General features: G+C 31.4%; 1 protein-coding gene across 1 annotated transcript in view; it reads left to right on the top strand.

The window, feature by feature from the left end:
- The first annotated feature begins 9,183 nt into the window (after positions 1-9,183).
- The window catches only part of LOC132716231 (uncharacterized), a 16,457-nt gene continuing 1,635 nt past the window's right edge, over positions 9,184-24,005 (top strand). The window contains exons 1-5 of the mRNA XM_060699456.1: positions 9,184-9,516; positions 10,545-10,611; positions 11,335-11,496; positions 12,344-12,562; positions 12,984-13,177. Coding sequence (XP_060555439.1) covers positions 9,184-9,516; positions 10,545-10,611; positions 11,335-11,496; positions 12,344-12,562; positions 12,984-13,177 — 975 coding nt within the window. The remainder of the gene's footprint in view (positions 9,517-10,544; positions 10,612-11,334; positions 11,497-12,343; positions 12,563-12,983; positions 13,178-24,005) is intronic.

The raw sequence follows: 24,005 nt of genomic DNA, 5'->3' as shown, positions 1-24,005 counted from the left end.
TACTTATTGTTAATTTCTAGATAGTAATATTTAGTATGTTTAGCACTTTGATATTTCTGCTTCATGTCAAAATGTGGAATTTACTTTTACGCATATTTTTTTTATAAATATAGAAAACAGCTTTGGCTCTCCACGTATTTGATACTTAAAAGTATACAAACGTAATTTTTAATAGCAGATTATTTACTATAAAAATATGTCGTTATTATAGCATTATCTTATGTTAATTCAATGCTATTTGAGCCTCATTTTACTTTTATTTAATTCATGTTTGTCACCTCGTTATGTCATGTTTGTACATGGAATGATAGAAATAAATGTGTTCTTACTTTGACGTTAACTTTAGAGAAAATTAAACCATCTGGACTGTTTCAGTAAGCGTGTTTTTTAAAGTATAAATACTCAATCTGTTTTCTTTCGTCTGTCCCGATAAAGAGTCACTTTTTATTTTTGCTATATTACGTTTATACTTTTTTCACTACAGTCAAGCATAATTGATCAAGTGTGAGAGTTTATTGATGTAATAAATACATAATATTGATAATTTATTGTTTGTTTCAATTCCGAAATGGGTGAATTTAAATCCCAAGGAAAGTCATGTTGTCCTTGAACAATAAACTTAACTAAATAAAAGAAATAAAAAGTCATGATTTAATTATGTTTTATATTTCTTGAAAATAAACGGGTCTTATATATGATTTTTTTATCGCTCAGATAAAATAATAATAATGAATAAATAAATAAATAATTAAATAAATAAATCAATAAATAAATAAATAAAATCATATCAATATGGAGAAATATAATAAGACATGATTTAGAAAAGATGTCTTAAGAACCACGTTTCAATAACATTGTTACTGCAGTACTAAGAGCAACAGAGACTCATTAGAGAAATGTAGGCACACCTGACGTCATCTTGTCTTCTTTAAATACCATACTAGGTATTTGAAAGAACCTGTTACGTATTTAAAGACCCTTAATATTGTACGAGGGTTATCCAAAAAAATCGTGCACTGCAGTTATTGTCGTGAGAGTTATCACTTGAAGGGGAAATCTGCCTCAAATAAGAAAACAAAAGAAAAGAAAACGTGTAACTGGCATGTCGTGAAAACGAATCGTCATACAGTTACCTTGGTAACGTTGTTCCGGCGCACATCAAAAAAATGGGTTAGTTCATCACTTTGATGCGTTACGTATTCTTTAAACACTGCATATAAACGGTAAAATTCAGGAAAAAGGTATGTGTACGTATTCCTAACGTCACAAGAAAATATGACGTCATTTTTGTATCTGTCGTAAACAAACATTTGTGTGTGGTCGTCAATAATGTAATTACTTGAAAATGTCAGTTGGTAAACGTCTGGAAATACGCTATCATCACATTTTGTTCAAATATTGGTTAAACACCAACAGATACCTACAAAGAACTTACTAGGGCTCAGGGTGACGAAGGCTGGTTTTTAAATGACACAAAAGCTCCGTAGAAGCGCGAGAGCCGGTAGACGATGATAACCGGTCAGACAGACGTCCGTCCGTAATGCCGGCGCATGTGACGAGGGTTGTCCAATATGTTCGTGCACTGGTGGAATATGATACATGTACGTTCCATTAGATCAATAGAGACTACAAAATGATTTGCATCAATCATTCCTCTATTGACAGTAAAACAAATTATAACATAAAAAGAAATGCCACTTTACAAGCAAGAAACAATTAATACAACTACAGTAATGAACTAACCCAATATTTGTCGTGCGCCGGTATTACGTTATTTAGGTAACTTAATGACAATTCTTTTCCACAACACGCCGGTTACTCGATTTTTTCTTTTGTTTTCTTATTTGAGACAAATTTCCCCTTCAAGTGATATATAATTCACGTTTTTCTATCAAAAACTCTCACGAAAATAACTGCAGTGCACGAATTGTTTGGACAACCCTCGTATATATGGCAATAATAAAGCTTTTCTAACCATGATTATTATTTATCTGTCATTGAAAAGTTAGCAACAGTTTTTACAATAAGGTATGAACCCCCTAATGGGCACTATATGGAACTATAAAATTGAAAACATATGTCAGTTATATACCTTAAAAGACACAAGAATGCAAAATTGAAACAATCGTAACCGTATGGTTTACGATTTATGGAGATTTTTCTTAAGTAAAGATTTGCTATTAAAAGGGCTTTTTTTCAGAAATGAGAAACTCTAAATATTCTACTTTATATTCATTAGGAAACAATGTTTTCCTATAAAACATTTTAAAGAATCAAATAATAGCATTCAGCTAGCAAATGACCCAGCAAGATTATTGTTTCTACTCAAAATGTTTGAAATATCTATATAAATGTTACCCTACCCCACCCATTTTAAGTATTTATTTGATCATTTTTCAACTTGGAGGGCCTTATTCAAAATATTTCTAAAATTTACTCAAATCAGGGGCTGTTTTCAAACGTTTGCATAAATTTTCTTAAACGTATATTGGTTGCCCTTGTCAATTATGAAATATTTTTACCGTCTAGTTTTTATTTTTATTATTGGACTTTGAAAATAACAGGTACCATATATTTGGCACAAAATAACCAATAAATACCAACAATAATTTCATAATTAAAATGAAACACTTGTTTCATCTCAAGATCTCAAGAATGATCTGAGAGACACATATAATAATCAAAGAAAAAAGAAAAGAAAACAAAGTTGCCTCTTCTGGGGCTTGAACCTGCGCCCCTCAGTTACAATGCAAGTGACAGTAGTTCTAGCCTATTTGAATACTCTTCAAAGTGGAGGTAATGCATTAGGTGGATCATACCTTAAAGGCAAATAACTCGAAAACGAGGATGGTAAACTGTTTTGTTGTTTCGAGTTGCATTATAATTAAATAGACGTCACAAATAGTGATTACATTCTACAAGATGTAAATTCATTCTCCTAAAACATTGATTCGCTGGCTGCGAATGTGAATGAGCATGTGCAATCTGTATATACTTATAAACTTGCTAATAACTGATATTACTGCATAAACCACATACACTAGTTGGTGAAATGTTCCTATTAGATTCAAAGTTTAAATAATTCTAAACTAAAGTTTTCATTCTGCTACAAGCTTCTTATAAGTCTACTATACACCCTAATTTTGTTGCTTTATTGAGCTCACCATATATGTTTTACAATGCATACAATGTCGATTGTAGGTTTTTTCACATTTGTTTACTTGAAAAACGTTGTAATTGCATAGCGTTATCAGTGATATTTCTATGTAATTATGTGTAATGTCGATATACTATCAGTAATTGTTTGTTGATAAATTAAATGAAGAACAATCAGAACAATTAATTTCATCATTAAGTATACATACGAGTAATTTCAGGTTAGCTTACTTTTGAAACCAAGATGCGAGGAATAGATAAAAATGCTTCTATTCATTCTCATGAAATATTAAGAAATTATGTTAATTTAAATTTAGATACATTTTCTCGTTTATTAGCATTTTAAAGTAAAGTAATGTACACTACTTAAATGTGCGATAGGCATAATACAAATTAATATTTTGTTATGGATCATCTACTCAAAAATAAACTGAAAAAGCTTCATATTTCTGTAATAGAATCATCTAAACATTATAAAACTCAAGAATTAGACAAACGCGCAGATGCAAGTTTATCTTTTCAACACTTCAATTGACCGCACGTGACCCGAGATCAGACGTAGTTTGTAAATTTAGTCACATATACATGATAATTTTACGTTATCAAGCATTATTCTCATAATCCCTATCAAACATAATATAATAGATATTTAGTAATTTATAATAGGATAACTATATAAAGATGTATCTTTATCTGGAATTTGTGTTTGACTTTACTAGGATATGATTTACCGAGGCGTGATAACGCCGAGTGTCATTATATTTAGTCCGTGAGAAATAGATCAAATACACTTATGATAACCCTTTTTTATATTTGTCAAACTGAAACTACGAATTCAACAATAACATATTTGGCAAAAACGTCCTTACAGATCTCAATTGAGTGTGACAAAGTTGTCCGTATTTCGTGTTGTGCATGCCAAACATACATTAAATGTAAAAAAGAATATTGACAGGTATAAAAACCATCACATCCTGTTTGTTGTAAGTAATGATGCTAAGTGAAGTTTTATATATGTATTAATTATTTTTCTAAAACAATTTCCAAACATCCAAGAATATGATAAATAGAAAGAGCAAATACTTATGTACATTAAGATTAAACGTTGAAATTAATGCATTCATATTTATGCCAAACACTGGCTTTGACTCTATCGAAAACAACTTTCTAATTATTTACACGAAATGTTTAATTCGGTAATATCTTTACAAATTATTCCAGGCCTTTAAAACTTACAATATCAATATATTTTCATTTGAGCATCAACTTTATGATATAAAGAATCATAAACAATGCGTAATAGGGTGTTTAATTAACAACCATTTCTCTTGTTTCAAAATATCTGGTTCCAAAATAAGAAAATAAAGCATAAAAGCAAAATGCATGCATTTACAAGGTTTGTTGGTTCTACGCCATAAAATATCAAGTGTTTAATCACAAATTAAGTAAGCAATTAAAACAGCTATGATGAATGAATTAAATAAAAAAATCGATTGCACAAAGGTCTTGCAGGTTGTTTAAAATTCTTAATTGGCCTAAACGACTTGATTGGCCCACTTCTCTGTTCTACTCAACGTTTAAATGTAAACAATGGAAAATAAGAAGATTAACGACAGTCATTCTCATTCACAAATACCATCTGGTACTAGGAGTTTGATAAGAGATGTTCCTAAGTGGATTTGCAATCTGTGATGCACCGTGAAGCTATAAAAGTAAAGGCATGTTTGTATTGGAGAAAAGCTTGGAAAAAAAACAACATTTGCCGAGTTCAATATTACATCTATTAATGACATAGCTCACTTATTTGTAACTAAACAAATAAGTAACTGAATCACTGACTGCGTAATTATCCAGTTTTAAATGTTTTTTTTACTAGGTCAATGGTATTTTTATGACAGTCTTGTTGCTGTAGATAGTACTGTAACAATTAACTATTTAATTAAAGAAACTAATTAAAGAAACTAATTTCCATTTTGGCATTAATTTCTTATATGATTAATTATAAGGCAAACCCATATCCTAGTTGTTATTATGTTTTGGTTGTTCCCCTCAATACCGATGTGTTAATAATTTTGTAAGTACAAGTTAAACTACTGTTATATTTTTTAAATATCAAGTTATATATTTCAAGTATTCATAACGCCAACCGATCAGGCTCTTATGATAAAAGTTAAATTATCTAAATTGTAAATTAGAATTATAAAATTAGGTAATTGGCAAAGAATGTAGGAAAAAACCCAATGCCTCAAAGACTTTTTAAAAGATAGATACAAGAATAATGGAGAAAAATAAAAGAACCAACTAAAACATTTGTTTAGCAATTTAATTGCCCTAAAAATTATATTGTTAACATTATCTGCAGCATCACATTTGCTGGAAAACAGAATTTGCATCTTAGATTTTAAAGAGGACCAAATAGGCAAGGCAAATAATAACGTGTACAAAATAGGATTAATGATAAATCCCATTTTATGGTTACTAAGGGGTGATTATGATGGACTTTTATTCGGAAAGGAACTTAAAATCATGCTGATACTTTATACAAAAATGTACTTTTAAGTACAGAAACTGCACTGTATGTATATTCCACAAAATATAATGACTACAGTTGGACGAAAGAAAAAGCATGTATAATCTGGAAAGTACACAAAATAGTTTCTTTCAAATAAAACATACTTTCAAGCTATCATATAGTTTTTCGAAGGGGCGACCATGGCTAATTGGGTATGGGTGTTGACTTCAAACCACTTGCCTCTCATTGCTGTAGCTGCGGATCTCGCAAGGAACGTTGAATTTTGTCATATGAGAAAGCTATTCAGCTAATATCTAGAAGTTCTATGGTTCACATCACGTACCAACCCGTGCCTTAAATAACTAAAAACAACCACTCCCCCCAAAAAAAAATCCACAAAAAAGAACAATAAAAACAACACAAAAACAAACAGTAAACAAACAAAGACAAATAACAAAAATAACTTTCAGCTTTTAGCATATATAACAACTGCTTATGATATAAATGATATACACATCACAACTTTATAGCAGTTGTATGATTATAGTGTAAGAGTGGACATTTCCATAGTTTTACTTACCCTGTTCGACCTTTGTATTAATAAAGCACAGGTCGGTATGAGTGTTTTGATAAAGGTCAAACAACATTTAACTTTAAGAATGTTAATTACGAAAGAGAAATTCTAAAATAATTAAACGCCGAATGTTGTTGACTACTTAATCCAAGCTAAAATTGCATCAGCGCAATGAAAACATCCACGTCTACAAAATTTCGATAATACATTTTGCAAAGAATTGTCGAACTAACGAAAAGAAAGTAAAACTTTGAAACGCAATGTAAATGTATTTCAGATGTGTGTAGTCTTTTGTTAGAGTTGAACAATGTTTTTGTTTAAGCAGTCAAATTGCACCTCATTCTCGGCATGCACTTTATCCTCACCCTTAATTGATGCTGCGTGAGTCTCAGCGTTATAGTGATTACGCCTTTTATGTGGATCTTCCCTCGTATTTGATACTTAAAGTAGATGCAGGAAAGTTCCCGTCTACTTTTTCGTCATTAGAATCTAATACTAAGGTATAACGAAAAAATTTAGTATTATAACTATAATTGTTTGTAATAAATGGCTGAGTCTTTCCCTTGATAATTGTGTGTTTTAATAGATACCATATTACATGGTTTATATAGATTTCTCACTTCTGATGTCAATAATTTATTTTTAATAAAATTTGACTGATCGATATTAATTATTATACCTTTTAATACGAACAAAGTAGTTTTTGTATTATTACTTTTTAATGAAAATTTCAGTACAGTAATAATTAATTGCTCGATTTCCAGTGTGTTCTATAGGCAAATTGTTTCCAGGTACTTAAATTAATACGACTGCAAAAACTGTGTAGCGAGATGTGTATTTGAAACACAAACGCTGGGCAGTGTAAAAGTTTACCTACTTAGGGTCATGTGACTACCTACGTCGATACAGTTTATAGAACAAGTTAAGTGTCGGCAATTTGAGACAGATGCATTCCGGTACTTATCAATTGAAAGAGACAATTGATTTCCAAATATGTATACTAGGAACTTATTTAACAGGGAAAGAATTTTATATGTTTATTTACTGTCATTATTTGAACTATGTCTTTCTGTGGCTAAGTGCTTTTGTAAGAGTTTGTTAGCATACATTTTACGGCAACCGCATTAAATACAGCCCATATATAACAATACGAGCTTTTGTTTACCCATACGAAAGTTCTAATAGTAGAGTTGTATTGCAGTATATATTAATCGTTAAGGTCAGGTTACTGTATTGTCAAATACCATAGGTTGCATAAAAATATAAAGGACAAAAAACCGAAATATTCAAAGATATAAAGAGGATATTCAAGTTTTTACTATAAACACAAACATTGAGTAAATAAATATTTAACGAGTGGCGGACGCCACAACAAGGGAAATATGATAATTTTAATATCACAAGATGAAAATAAATCCTGTATTTTTAGAGAAAAAAAACTTGAATTTTCTGTTTAGTATATACTTTTTCTCCTTTTTGACCTTACAAGTCTTATAACTTCTGCTTTAATTTTTATTTTATTGGCTGAATTAAGAATAAAGTAGTCCGGCAAGACACGAGTGAAAATACGGAAAATATGTTTCACTGCAGTTAAATTAAAATAAATTTTTTTCAGTGAAAATACGGAAAATGAAAATACTCATTTTATTTCATCAAATTTTATTAATATTTCATTTATTAGTATATAGTAAATCAGGTTATTGGATGAAAATGACTTTATTCTTTTAGAATGTAAGACTAAAGGAAAATCAATACAATAGTCTGACCTTTAATGTTTTTATTATGAATATGAAAGATAGACGTTTAAATGGGAAAAAAATTGTTTCAAGTGTAGATAATCAATTAAGCATTTTATTAATATTTCATTCATAAATCATTTTTTTAAAATGAATGGCTTTAAAATGATATTGTACGTGACTAAAAGAACATGGAATTGTTGTACATTGTATATGCTTGGTGAATTAGTTATGATTTATGCTTTATCCGCTTAAAAGCATTTTTTTTTTATATATAAGAGTTATAATGTTATTATAGCAAATAATGTGGTAAGGCGTAAAATATAAATTAAAAATAAAAATCAATAATAACACCGTATTGTTCACTTTAAAGGCACGCCACTGAGGTCCAACACCTTAGAAAACAATTTCTGACATAAGTCAACTTGGGCATTTCATATTGAAAGATACGCAAAAAATAATGTATAAAATAAAGAAAAATATACTCAGCAATAAATTTAAAATCTTATTTTTGTTTTATTCTTAAACATATTTGATTGACAATCGTTGAAACGCCTTTTACTTTTGGGCCAATTTCTTAATTAGAATAATTATTCTTGAAATAAACAAGCGGAATGAGCGAATGATCTTAAATTTGGCACACACGTTATTGGCCTCAATCTACATCAAATGGAACATTAATCTCGAACAATTATTTCCAGTTCCGTTATGTCAAAACAAACATCTGTGGAGTCCCTTTAAAATATCGATAACATTGATAAATAATTAACAACTAGATCTAAACAATTCCTATACCTTTTATCACTAAAATGTGGCTCAGAGATCATTGAACTATACTATCGATATGCAAAGCCAAGCTGGTTGTTTCTTTATTAGTTTGGAGTAAATATTTAATATGTAAATATATTTGTTGGTCTTCGTGCAGTGCTTAAAACATTGTGGTTTTTTATCAGTGATTTAGAACTTTCGTGTGTCAAACAAGATTTGCTCAGTATCTTAACTTGAATTTAGCTGAAAAAAGTGTAAAATATTCTAAAGCATAAGCAACTTATTAGGAAAGAGCATGGCAGAACTGCTTAAAACAGCGCTGTGATTACCATAACTTTGAAATAGATTGGTTGTATAATAACACACACACACACATTATCTAAATGATTGATTCCTTTTTGAGACATGAGATAATGTTTTAAAAATATAATAACAAAATGACAAAATCTGATGTGGTTCCTCTAGTTCTCTTACTGAGTATTTATAAAGGAGTATCTGGCTTTTCATACCTCAGTAAGGATGGGGTGGAAATTACTTATTCTACTACCTTTAAACGTGAATGTCGAGGAGATATGGACATTCTTATAACGTTTGAAAGTATTTCATTGGCAGAGTGTGTTATGGCATGTGGAATGCGACAACACTGTAAAGCTTTGAACTACATTAAGGTATTCAACAAGTGTAATTTGTACTTTTCTGACGAAACAGAAAGTGACAGAGTTAAAAGAAGTTGTGTAGAGATTAAGGCGGCAGATATAAATGTAATAAAGGTACATTTTACCTTTTTTTGTTATTTGTAGCTTTGGTTTTGATGTTTATTTATTTATTTATATTTTTTGAATTTACTATCATACATTTTTCATATATATATAAGATATAATTATAAGCAGTTAAAATATCATATTATTCATTAAAACGTTGCATCGTTATCAAAACAGGCACATTTCAAGCGAAAAATGTTTTTAGCGATGTCATAGATTCTTTTCCTAAAATAGATTTTCAAAAAAAAGCATGTGTTAGTATTATACCTCTGATAAATTTGTCCTTTTTAGAATACCTTTATAATATTTTGTTCTACTTTTGCCGGTTTTGTCATATTCAAAATAGAATTAGTGTAAAGAATTATTTCTTCTGTTTAGGACCTAACTATCAGCTTGTAGTTCTAACACTCTTCAATCCGCTCCTGGAACCGAGCAGTGCTAAGTTTCCTGCTCAAGGAAGATAAGGACTTGCCCCTGACGCGTTAAAAACCCGTGCGAGTAGAGGTTTTTAGATTGCTGACGCGCTAACCTTTCTGTGCCGAGAACGTAAATATAAAAAAAATCAAAGAAAAAACGCTATCTATTTCTACAATGAATTCATATGATCACTCAAAGAAATCCTTAGTTTGTATTTGAAAAAATAATGTTATATTCTACTCGCTGGTCACTAACGTTTTTACCTTAGGTTAAGCATTAAGAAAGATCACTGGTTTAGTGGAAAAATGAATATAACAGTGTAATTACTTAACGTTTTGATTTGGTTATTTGTTTAGTTATTTATTTATGTATTGAATAAGTGCATAAAAGAAGAAACTTTCAATAACTTTGCAATTATATTATCGAATTGGTTCAAATGTTATATTACGATTTTAGGGTGCTGTAGGGATTCTGATTTGGTCTATATTGATAAGTTTAATATTGGATAAGACTATTGCTAAAAATAAAGACTATTATATTGTCACTTGCAAAGTATGATAAGAGGGCTTGTTGAGAAGACGTAAAGACAGACTAATCGTTATCATTGTTTCATTCATTAGAAACCTTGTCCAGAATGTGACGCAGACGAGACATGTATTCCCGCTAACAAAAGATGCGAAACAACAGGTAAGTGAAATAATCTACGTCATTCATAAAAGGCGCGAGGGAATGACGTCATTTAAAAAGCGCGCGACTTGTCTTGGTTTAACAAATTTTATACTCGTCATTTCTTTACAAGATATAAATATATAGAAAATATATAAATACATGTTTTTAAGAAAAAGGGTTAAACCACAAGATCATGGAACATTATTTAGCAATCAAATCGGCCCGAATGGACAGAAATATTGATATTATAGATTATATTGAAATGGTATTGAAGAATCTAGATCTTACAAAGTATTTTAGGAATGTTATATAAGAGTGTTATAAAAATAGATCTTAAACAGACAAGATAAGCTGTAAAATATATATGATTGATTAAAATGCTGCTTGATTTGAAATATGAAAAGAGAAACTTGTTAAATAAAAAACGATTTAGGAATGGCACTTTTGTTAAAAAAGTATGTCTCCTTGACACTGATTTTTTTGTTTAATATAAAACAAATAACAAATGCAGTCTTGACATATTGACTTTCACAGACCAAGAAATCGATAAACAATGAACTTTTTAAGTAAAGCATTAAACAAAATATTGTCTTTCCCGGATTGTGTGTTCATATAAAATCAAATAACAGTTAGACTTACAGTATAGTGTTAGTTCTTTTTGATATTTACTTACGCTAATGGACACTCTTCATTAAATTGACTTGATTCAATAGACACAAATACACATTTTTTTGTTTACAGAATGTGTAAACTTTGATCGCCTGGATAATGGTTTTGTAAATGGAAACCTATGGGGAGTAAATGACAATGTCCAATATGTTTGCAATGACGGAAAAACAACAGTACATGGAATAAAATGTCTCCCTGATGGACTCTGGAATATTTCCAGTGACATATGTACACGTATGTCATCCAATATCTTATATAACTTACCATAACCATGTTAAAAAATTCTTATGAAATTTTTGTTTTTTCGAAGCCGATTGAAAAAGTATAAAAAGCAAACTTTCTATTGTTCCAACCGTAACTAACATAGATTGAAAAGTATCTCGACATATTTTTTAAAGAAAGCCATTTAAATGGAATAATATTGGTAATTCATATTAGCAAATTAAAGAAAATGAAACTTGAATAAAATAGTAATTTCATTATGTAATATTGGCACATATTCTTAATTAAAACACAAATGTGAATCATGAGCACGAGTTTCAATAACTACTTTTACTGAAGTCATATACTAAGATCCTGTATGTTGTGATTAAAATGGTTTACCACACTAAGTGAAATTGTATATATATGATTGTACATAATAATGCAAATAAAACAATTTTTAACTATCGAAGAATATGTAAAATATATACTGCAAATATTTGTGCATATTATATGTAATCATGCATGTATGCATTCATTTCTTATTGCAAAATTAAACTTAAACTTTATAGACATTTTTTTATTACCAATCTTTATTTACATGAAATGTTAAATTCTGTAATATTTTTTCATAAATAATGCTTTTTGGAACCTACAATATTGACAATATTGATGAATCTTAATTTGAGCATCTTTTTTATGATTTAAAACCATAAAAATAGTGAGACAGGATCTTTAATATACTTAATCTTGCCATTCAGATTAACATTCATTATAGAACAAATTGAATAAAAATAACCTCTCATGCTAAAACTTTGCAATTGTGTCAAATCCAATAAATGATGGGTATGCTTATAAAACTATTGCTTGAATATTTCAGCTACTGTGACAAATGTCGCGCTTGGAAAACCAACAAACATGTCAAGCTATGAATTTGACTTCGACGGTTGGAAAGGGGTTGATGGCGATACTAACCAACGCTGGAGTGGAAACTCCTGCTTCCATACAGATAGTGATCACAAGTCATGGTGGCGTGTTGATCTCGGGAAAGTATTTCGAATTGTAAGAGTAGTGTTGTACAACCGAGTGGATTGCTGCGGTATGTTTGACCTTAAAACTTTCTGAGATTTTAAACAACATTTTCGAATCTGAACAGCGCGTAGTATATAGTAGTTTTGTAATAACGTTATACAATGAAATCCTTTTCTGTGTGTGTTCTTGATCAAACAAAATCATTTAGATTTAGAAAAAGTAAGATCATCGTGGTAATAGTTCTACAAAGTTTGATATATATTTTTATCGTTTTAGCAATCAGGTTTTTGCTATTAACATAATTATGTCAATGAATAAGCGAGTAAAGCTTCCGTAACCATGGTAACTCTACTCTATATATTTATGATAAAATTGAAGACTAAAGTGAAGCATGGGAAATAGGAAGTTTATTATTAAGTCTTTTGTAATGAGGCAAATATCTAAACTCATTCCTTTTTGTAATTGTATGGTAGTAATTTCATTTGAAGCTAGTAGAGCTTCGAACTTAGATTTATTGTTTGGGACGACTGAGGACAATATGGACATTGTGAGGCAAGTTGATGGTCAGATTGGGGACACTCATACGTTTAACTTCACCGAAAGTGAAGAAGCACGATTTGTTCAAGTGATGCTTAGATATAGCGGCAACCTACATCTTTGCGAAGTACAAGTGTTTGGATTTGTGAGTGTTTTATTTGTTTGATATTCTTGTTTGGGGGGGGGGGGTGTTCTTGGACTTGTATTGTCTCGTATAATTTGTCTATTGAAACTATTACAAGTATTTGACTCATATTGGACACGAGCTTGCAAAATATATTTTCAAATCATTTTTTTTTTGGCTATTTCAGTGAGCGTCTAGTTCCACACCAGGTTATGATGCGAAGAGGATGTATGATTTAGATGTATGATTTAAACATATTCAGTTTTATCCTAGTTTACCAGCAAATTCATTTTTATGTCATGTAGGTGTCGATCCGGAGATAATGTTTAGCTTATATTCTTCCCGGATAAACTTTTTGTCTTTGATGTTTCCAAGACTCTGATTACTTCTAGAGTTTGCAACGATAACAATCAATTACGAAAGCGTATGTGAAATATATAAACCAACCAAATGTTATTGTGGAAAAAGTAGTTGTGATGTTTGAACGAATTTGTGTAACTGATAAAATCATTTTAACTTTATTTACACACATTCTGCTGTGTATTGATTTGTGTTTAATATATCGTCCGTTAATCATCCGATAAATGTTATTGTTAAACGATTATAAAGCGTTACCGGAAAGTCATACAGTTAGTCTACACCTAATAAAAAGTGGTTCTTTCCGTTTGGTGATCTGTTTAAATAAGAGACCTCGATACTATCGTTATAGATTCATCGACCAAAACAAAGATAACAATAGCTGGTTTGAACCGGGTAATGCTCCGCGAATAGGTTTTGGATACAGAAAAGTACTGCTCCTGTAGTTTCAGAATTATGTCCCGGACAAAGTTCAGAGTAACAGTTCTTTTGGACTGCACCTTTATTGAATGAGTTACATCTTTCTACAGAGTTTCTTGTTGATACCTCTTATGGTTTCAGAGACAAAGTTCAAAGTGAAAAAAATAGCAAAGGGCAATAAATCGAAACTTATGGTAGGCAGAGTAACGGTTCTGTTGCACTGCACTTCTATTCTATGGGATATATCTACCAAAAAATCTTCTTTTAGATACATCCTATGTTTCAAAGGTATGTCCCAGACAAAATTCAAAGTGCAACAAGGGTTTTAAGGTTATGCTCCGGACAAGATTTTTATAAAAGTGGATATAATTAAAAACATAAGGCGAAATAGAGTCATGGTTCTTTGGCACTGTACTCCGCCTCAATATCATCCACCACAATGTGTTATTTAAAAATTATGTCCAAGGATTTTCAAGTTATTCTCTGTGCAAGATGTTTCTAAAAGGGGGGGGGGGCAAAACAGAGTTATGGTTCTTTGGCACTGCACTCCGTCTAAATGCCTTCTACCACCTTCTGCAGTTTAAACAAATTATGTGCAATGGTTTTCAAGTTATACTTCGGACAATACTGGTGGACAGACGGACGTGACGAAAGGTGGCGCAACATGCTCTCCCTTCGGGGAGCATAAAAATGAAAACACATAATCCATGCTTTAGGAAAATGCTTGTTCTTTAAAAATAGAAGGATGTTTTGCCTTGTAGAACACTTTTCTCATTAATTGCGTTACAAAATATACTCATATGACGTTGTTAAACATTTACCAAATAAAACTTGTGTGTTTTCTTTTACGTTGAGACAGATTTCTCTACAATAAAATTAATGTTGACTTACATAATCCTACCTCATCCTTTGTCTCAACACAAAAGAAGTCAAAAGAGCTTTGTATTTACAACATATTATATAAAAGTCTGTTCTTACAGGGACTTTTCTGATGTTTTTTGACATGAGAATAATTTTCCGAGATAATAACTTTTGTGCAAAATTTCAGCTAATTTAATCACTTATAATTATTTTAAATGTGAAAACTATCCCAAAATCAAACCTGACCTGAGAATGGTAAAAAAAAAACGATTTTCAATTCCAGTTTTTTCTTAACAGTTGTTTGTAAATTTTTCTGTTTTAATTGACCCAAGCTAATTTTTGTGAGAAATTCAAACTTTATATTTCAAGATGTTTGAACAATCTCGTGAAGTGGAATAAGTTAGTGAAAGTGTTGTACGAGGTTTACAGGCTTTTTTAAATATACATGCTTCAAAATTAGCAAAATGTTTTTAAGAAAATCAAACGTGTGCAAAATGTACTAAGATTGTTTAGAAATAGTAAAAAGATTAAAGATTTGAGATACGTTACTAACGCATTTAGGAGCCTATTCAAATAGGCTAGAATCACTGTCAACTGCATTGTAACTTAGGGGCGTGGGTTCAAACCCCAGAAGAGGCAACTTTTTTCTATCTTTTCTTTCTTATTTTTATGTATCTCTCAGATCCGTTATGGAAGTCAAAAAGTGTTTTTGATTTTAATTATTGAAGGTATTTATTTGCAAAATAATTGCAAATTTAATTGCAAATATGATACCAGATGTTTTAAAAGTTTAATAATATAAAAAACTACACGGTAAAAGTATTTTATATTGTGCAAGACCAATCAATATCCCTTTAGAAAAAAAAATGCAAACTTTGTGGTAAATTTGAGGGATATTTTGAATAAGGTTTTTTTTATAGGGAAATGGTCAAATAAGTGTTTAAAGCAGGTGGGGGTTAGGTATACATAATAAAAACATTTTGTTTAGAAACAATCATTTGCTCGTTTTATTTGTTTTACCTGAATGGTATTATTTGTTTCTTAATAATGAACAACAGGAAAACATTTCTCATAATGATATTATTATAGATTTAGAGTTTCATCATTTTTGAGCAAAGCCCTTTTAAATAGCAAAGTTTTAGTTCAGAAAAATGTCGATAACTCATAAACCTCACGGTCATTTTTGTTTAAATTTTGCATATAGATGACATTTAAAGCATATAGCTGTCCTATGCTGTCAATTTTACAGTTTCTTATAGTGCCCATTAGGGGTGTGCTAGCTTAATTGTATGTGTAAGTTATCTTCTTTGTTCACTTCACAACATAATACTCTAATTAAAAATACATGTTTAAGATGTTCATGAGAGGCATGCTGCTTTATCATTGTAAAATGTTTTGTGTTTGCACAATTAAACATTTAGCACGAACTAATACTTGGTACATTGCTAACGTTTGAATTTTATAATTGTTAAATATATTTTATATTGAACTTGACATAAACTTATATTTGAAATATTTAAATGATTACATTTTGTATAATCATGTTCTATGTACAAGTATGAAAGGAAATTTCTGTTATTTTCTGTTATGCTTACTTTCGAATTGAGAAGTTCAAAACTTTCCTGTTATTATTCTTGTTATATATATTTAAATCAATGACAAAATTGAAAAAAGAACGATTGGTTTTATATTGACAGCTGACATACATTTTGCGCTTCACTAAACATACTAAAACCCCAAGTGAACACATGATAAAAATGAAAAACAAAGTTAAACGTATATTTTATTCATAATTGTTATTTTACCATGCATAAGTAGATAATAAGTTTACATTCATTTGACATCAATTCATAGAGTAGATTGAGTACACTATATAGCTTATATTTTGAGTACAGCTTATATTTCGTACAATTGAGTAATGTTTACAGCTGATATTGAGTACGATTCGTAAAATTTCATAGCATATATTGGGTACAATTGACACCATATATATTTGGCCTAATTCATAGCATATATTAGATGCAATTCATATCAAATACTGGGTGAAAGTCATAGCATATATTGTGTACAATTCATAGCATATATTGAGTAAAATTCATTGCATATATTGAGTACAATTAACAGCAAATATTGGGTCCAATGCATAGCATATATTGGATACAATTCATAGTATATATTGGGTACAATTCATAGCATAGATTGGATACAATTCATCGCATATTTTGAGTACAACTTACAGCATAGGTTTAGTCCAATGCACAACATACATGTATATTGTATACAATTCATAGCATATATTGAGTACAATTTACAGCATATATTAGGTCCAATGCATAGCATATATGGAGTAAAATTCATAGCAAATATTGGGTACAAGTCACAGCTAATATTGTGTACAATGCACAGCATATATTGTGTGCAATACACAACATATAGTGTGTACAATTCATAGCATATTGGTTACAATTCTTAGCATATATAATATACAATTCATAGCATGTATTGTGTACAATTCGTGGTATATACTGTTAACAATTCACAACATATATTAGTTACAAATTCGTCCAAAAAAAATGTTAGATTTATACACGGTATGGGACCTAGAGATAGTGTCAATAATGTTATTCTAACTATTATGTCTTTAATAAATGTAGAAAAACAGAAATAAGCAATTACGTCTTAATCATGTTATTACAATTGTTAATTACCAGTGCCCTTCAGATATAAAAGAAAATTGTGTACCCGTTAGAGACATTCATTCTTATTCAACTCGGGCGAATCAGTACAATTTTAGAGTCCAAAGAAGTTATGGGAAAGATAATGTAACTTTTTTCAAAAAGCAATAAATGATTGGAATTCCTTGCCTACATGCATTAAAAAATAATAAGATTGGAGATTACAAAAGCTCAGTAAAGCCCCATTTACTAGAACAGTTAGGAAATCATATTTAAATTCACTAGTATGACTAGATATTGATCTTCATTTTATTGTTTTCCTTTTAGCAAAGTTAAAGAAAATATTAAAGTTTAATATTTTATTTATATGACATCTTCCAGTTTCCAAAGTTTTTTTTCAAGTTTTTTGTTTTTATATTGTATATTCTAGTAAGTATATATCCAAGGACCCCATTGGGAATATGTCTTCGGGTTTTCATGGGCAATCAGAGGTTATTGCACACTACTCTATACATGCTTCCCCTACGTCGTCACATTATATTTAACTGGTAAATTGATTTATAGTAATAGGAAAGAAATATCTTTAGATTTTGTTCTTTATTATTATATTTCATTATTAAATGAGCCTCCTGTGATATTTACGTTTGACAAACTTTCGAAATATTATATTACAATTGTGTCAACAGTTTTATATAAAATGCTTAAGTGTTTGTATTATGTAAATGTGTGTTTAAACCTGAATAAATGTCTATCTATATTTGTCCCGGGCTTTACTTTTTGCAACGACAGAGAAAGGGAAAGCGATAGAAGCATCATGTTCAGATACTTTTACATGGGTTACCTTTTTCTGGAGTTTCTGTTTGTGACAACAGGGAACTTGAATTTATTTTTGCCTATGATTCAAAAGAGATCGAACATAAAAAAACTCGGGCCCCTTGTACAAATCAGAAAGCATCATGATAAAAATAGCCATGCCCCGCGGAAATCACATAGACCATAGTTTTGTGCCTTGTATTGCTGTAAACAAGAACTCCATACAAATACATTTTCCAATCCGCAACGAAATCACACAAATGGTGCTTGTAAGGTAGGCAAGAGCAAATGGTATTTTTACGGAAAATATGACACTGTATACATGTATAGAGAAAAAAACAACAAATTTGCCCAAGCCATGCGGAAATTACAAGGCCACATTTCTTAGCCTAGAGCTTAGTCTCTTATAGTGCTTTGAAGAAAAACCTCTAAACTAATACAATTTCTGATCTACAACAAAGTTATAAAAATGATGGTCAACGGTTGGCACGAACAATGGTGTTTTCTAGAAAAATTTTAACTTTATATTATAATACAGAAGAAAAAACTCCCCGTCTAAAACAGAACCACGAGACGCGAAATTCTCAAGGCCATATTTCCTTGGCTAGATCTTTGTGCCGCATATTTTTGTACAGAAAAAACTGTAGATAATACAGTTATTAATCCGCAAGGAAATCACGTAAATGGTGTTTTTACAAAAGGTAATAAACTTATTATACTTAGACAAAGAGAAATTTCCCGTCCAAAAAAATAACAACAAAACGAAAATGCCACGCGGAAATCTCAAGGCCATATTCCTTGGGATAGAGCTTTGTGCTCCATATCTTTGTACAGAGAAATTTAATTTCTACAGTTGGCACCATTAAATGGTGTTTCTTTCTAAAAGGTAAGAAACTTATTATACTTAGAGAAAGAAAAAACGCCTGTCCAAAAAATAACCATGCCAAAGGCAATTTTCTTTTGGCAAGTATTGCTGTAAAGAAGAACATTCATACAAATACACTTCCCATTCAGCAATGAAATCACACAAAAGGTGCTTGAAAGGTTGGCACCAGGAAATGGTGTTGTTTTTTGTTGTTTTTTTTTTTTAGAGTTTATAGAGGAAGAACAATCTCCCGCCAAAATAAAAAAAACAATGCCACGCCACATTCCTTGCATTAGAGCTTTGTGCATTTCAGTGTTGTAACGAAGAACCTCCATTTGATACAACTTCTAGTCCGAATAACCAAATTGTGTTTTCACGGTTGGCACCAGAAAATGTTGTTGTTTTTTTTCAAGAAAAATAAGAAACTATATATATAGAAAAATCAAATCTCCCGTGCAAAAACGACCATGCCACGCGGAAATCTCAAGGCATATTCTATGGGCTAATACAAACTAGTACAATTCCCAATCAGTAACGGAATCACTCAAATATTGTTTCAATAGTTGGCGTTAACAAAAAATAAAACACTTTACATAGAGAAAGAATAAATGTCCCGTCCAAAAAGCGACCATGCCACGCGGACATCTCAAGGCCTTATTCATTGGGCTAGAGTTTTACGCCTTACATGTCTGTAACGAAACTAATACAATTGCCAAACCACAACGAAATAACTCAAAAAGTGTTTCCATGTTTGGCAATATATGATACTTTACAAAGTAAAGGACAAATCTCGCCCCCCCCCCCCCTGGATATGCCCCGCGAAATCTCAAGTGTGAAGCCTTAGGTTAGAGATTTCTGTTTTATATAACTGTAAAAAATAAACGCCAACAAAGTAGTTCAATTTGCAACCCGTAACGAAACCTCACAAACGGGTTTAGCCCTTGTAGGCGCTCTTCTTATTGCTTAGTATTCCTTTAAGACATTGATTAATTTTGTTATGGTCATTGTGGTTTTTTTGTATGTTTCTACATTACATAAGCATTTCGATTGTTGTGTATACATTTTAGATGGTATTTTTAGTTTTTTGTATTTGGCCTCTTTCAACTTGGGTGGTTCCAGTATTCCTCCTTGAAAATTGTATAATAACCCGTAGGATATGTTGCCCGCTTTTTAAATTTGTCTTTTGACGTTTTGTCTGTGATATGCAGGCTCCATAACCTCAGATCCCCTTTCAAAATTCCATTTTATTTAGTTCCGCCAATTGTTTTCTCGTTTAGGGCACACGCATTCTTTTACTTGCGGACAATACGCCGCTTTTCATGGAATGACAATACTGTGTCACATTGAATTTTGGGCTTTCGTTAGGGATTCTGTTATTATCTATTACTTATTTCACCTTTTGTAACAATAACAACTGTTAGAATTTCATTTGGCGAATATTCATTTCATTTACACTGTTTCGTTTATAGGAACATGGTGGGACTAAAGGGTAAGGTTTTGTGCACCATTAACCGGTTTAAACTCCCCAGCAGTACCTATGCTGCTGACCGTTCCAAGGCGGCGCCCCTCGGTGTTACTCAGATGTATGTCTTTGTTGTTTCATATTGTTTTAGTGACACTTTTGCGTCCCTTGTTGTTTTCTCGTCTACGGTAAGTATCTTTCTTTTTGCGCCTAATTTTTATATCTTTTATCCCCCCCCCCCTCTTTGCCCGGGTCTCCTGCCCCCTTCCCCTGTGCCCTTTGACTTTATGCGCCTATTATTCAGTCAATGATTTGCTTTCTTTGAATTCCTTATCAGTTACTAATTATTTCTTCTTAAGTATGATTTTAGTGATTAACCTGCCCATGCTCTTCCTTGTGCCCTGTTTTTGTTTAAGGTCCTCCTGGGCACCCTGCCGCTGTTTCTTGTTGCTGAATCGTGTGGGGGTTGCGTTCATTAACGCTGCCTTTCCTTGTTTATCTTGTTTGTCATGTTTGAAAGATTTGCACCAGAAAACGATGTTTTTTACGAAAATAAGTACTTCTTATAAATTGAAAAAATTAATCGGCGTTCTAAAAACGACTACGCCACGCGAACATCCCAAGGCCGTAATGCTTTGGCTTGATATTGCTGCTGATAAGAATATGCAATCTATATACAATATCCAAACCACAACGAAATGACACAAGCGGTGTTTGAAAAGTTCAAACAAGCAAATAGTGTTTTTTTTAAACAAACCAAGTACATTTTAAATAAGGAAAGAACACATTGTCGGTCCAAAATGATCAAGAAACTTAAATGATGACATTCCATGAGTTTAAGATTTGTGCTCTTTATGTCTGTTCAAAAAACTAATACATTTTCTAATCCCCAACGAAATCACACAAATGGTATTTGAAAGTTTGGCACCAGAAAATACTGTTTTGTTTGTCGTTTTTTTTTTTATGTTTTTTTTTAGTGCATTTTATATAATGTAAGAAACAACCGCCGGTTCAAAAGAAAACAAAAACGACCATGCCATGAGGAAATCTCGTGGCCCTATTCATTGGGCTAGAGCTTTGTGTCTTATATTACTGCAAAAAGGAACCTTTACAAATTAATACAATTTCTTATCCGCAACGATGTCAGTAAAATGGTGTTATCAAGGTTGGTATCTGAAAATGGTGGTTTTATTTTACACAAAATAGTACATTTTATATTGAGAAATAACAAATCCAAGTCAAAAAATTAACACAAAAATCATGCTACACAAAAATCTTAAGGCCATATTCTTTCGACTAGAGCTTTGTGCCTTATATTGCTGTGAGAAAGAACTTCCAAACTAAAACAATTTTAAATCAACCACGAAATAGCTCAAATGATGTTTCCATGGTTGGCAGCTTAAAAAGTGGGTTATTTTACAAAAATACTCTAGTACATTTTATATAGAGAAAATCAGATCGACTGTGCAAAAAACGAACATTTCACGCGGAAATGTTATGGCCATATTCCTTGCGGTAGGGCTTTGTGCCTTATACCGATGTTAATAAGAACATCCAAACTTACAGAATATCTAATCCGCAATGGAATTACACAAATGGTGGTTTAGTTATTGGCTCCACATAATGTTTAACCTCCTCCAACCCTTAAAAAGTACGTACGTAGTGTTCATTTTAGCATGAGTTAACGTACATGACTCTAATTCTTATAATACCGTTACCCAACGCTCGTACATGTCACACATCATCGTGCCGGCGTTTGTTGCACAAACAGTTGCTCTACTCACACTCAGAAATATATCCAAAAAGCGCACATTCATAAGATATAAGGACACTTTCTGGCGATATGTGCCCTATAGCAATTAATCGCGTATGTACTTAAAATAGAGAATGTCAGCAATCATAAAAGACATTTCTTTAACAAAATCGGTGAATTTGTTTCTGTGAGAGTGACCATTGTCGCACAAAAAAAGTTGCAGCCGTTCCTTGCCAAACTGTGCAAATCTAATATATCAAATACGTGTCATTCATGCAGGCAATGAAAATGTCAACACTAACGTTACGAGTATCTATTTGAACAAATGGAAAACTCAGATATCTTTGACTGCTACGCTAACAGCGTGAGAATAACAAAAATGAATGGAACAATAAAATAGAGAAAAACAGAATCCCCTAAGAGAGCCCGACACGGCAAATAGAGAATAACATGCTACTGTCTTTTGATATCAATTTTATCAGGCGAGGCTGATATGGGCTAGAAAGGGCGAGGCTTGCCGAGCCCTTTCTGCCCATATCAGCCGAGCCTGATAAAATTGATATCAAAAGACAGTAGCATGTTTTTCTATTTATCATGTAACACATAAAAACTGTCAAAATAGCAAAATAATCTACTTTTAAATAGCGAATTCCGTAAAAAAGTGGATTTTTGTTTAAAAGAAATAATTCTTGAAAACAAATTCCTCCGCCCCTGAAACTTAGAATTTGTAAATAAAATGGCGGCCATTTTTTTCTTTCGACTCCGATAAAAGATAAAACAGAATGTAGGTCTAACATGATAAAATTCTTACCTTTAATTAAAACAGTGATCCAAAAAATCCCTTAGAATCACATAAACTTTACTCAAATTACTGCACTTTTTGTCTTAAATTCAAAATTGTAAAATTCAAAAGTTCACGATAATTTCAATCAAACAAAAGTCCAATTTGCATTCAAACACAAGCTTCACAAAGATGCGTCTTATTTTTTTAAACGAAACAATTTGTTCACTTATTTAATAATCCGGCAAAATAAAGTAAACAATCATAAGTAACTGTTCTCAAAGAAAATCGTCAAGCCTGTTTGTTATGTTTACATGTATAGTATGACGTGAACATTGATGATGTCATTTGCAATATAAATTATGACGTCACTTCATTTAGTTGGTGTTAAAACTATTCGTTATCTAATTTATTCGTAATTGAAATCGAAATAATAAATAAATAAATATCGCATCTTGATTTAAGACTTGTAAGGGTATGCAATGACATTGTAGATTCACATGCTGGTGAAAATGAGATTATAAGCAATTGAAAAAAGTCCGTTAGAAATGGGCGGGGCTTATTTTTGATATCAGGTTACTGACCTGATATCAAAAATAATTATCAGGCAAGTGTTATCGGGCAGTTACCATAGCAGTTGCATGATAAAATTGAAAATGTTGCAGGCTCGGTTTGATTGAGCCTGTTCATAGACGGTACTGGATATGGCTAGTTATCGTCCATGCCCCTAGCACCGGCTTAAGCAGAATTCACAGTAAATTTGCAGGCGACAAAACGATGTCATATATATTCGTGAGTGCAAACAATTGATATTGTTGATGAACTAGCTAAATATTAGCGTCAATGTACTACATAAGTCATC

This window comes from Ruditapes philippinarum, unplaced genomic scaffold (genome assembly GCF_026571515.1).
Source record: "Ruditapes philippinarum isolate M1 unplaced genomic scaffold, ASM2657151v2 ctg2932_1_1_1_1, whole genome shotgun sequence".
Classification (NCBI taxonomy): domain Eukaryota; kingdom Metazoa; phylum Mollusca; class Bivalvia; order Venerida; family Veneridae; genus Ruditapes; species Ruditapes philippinarum.
This window is presented reverse-complemented; position numbering and strand designations above follow the sequence as displayed.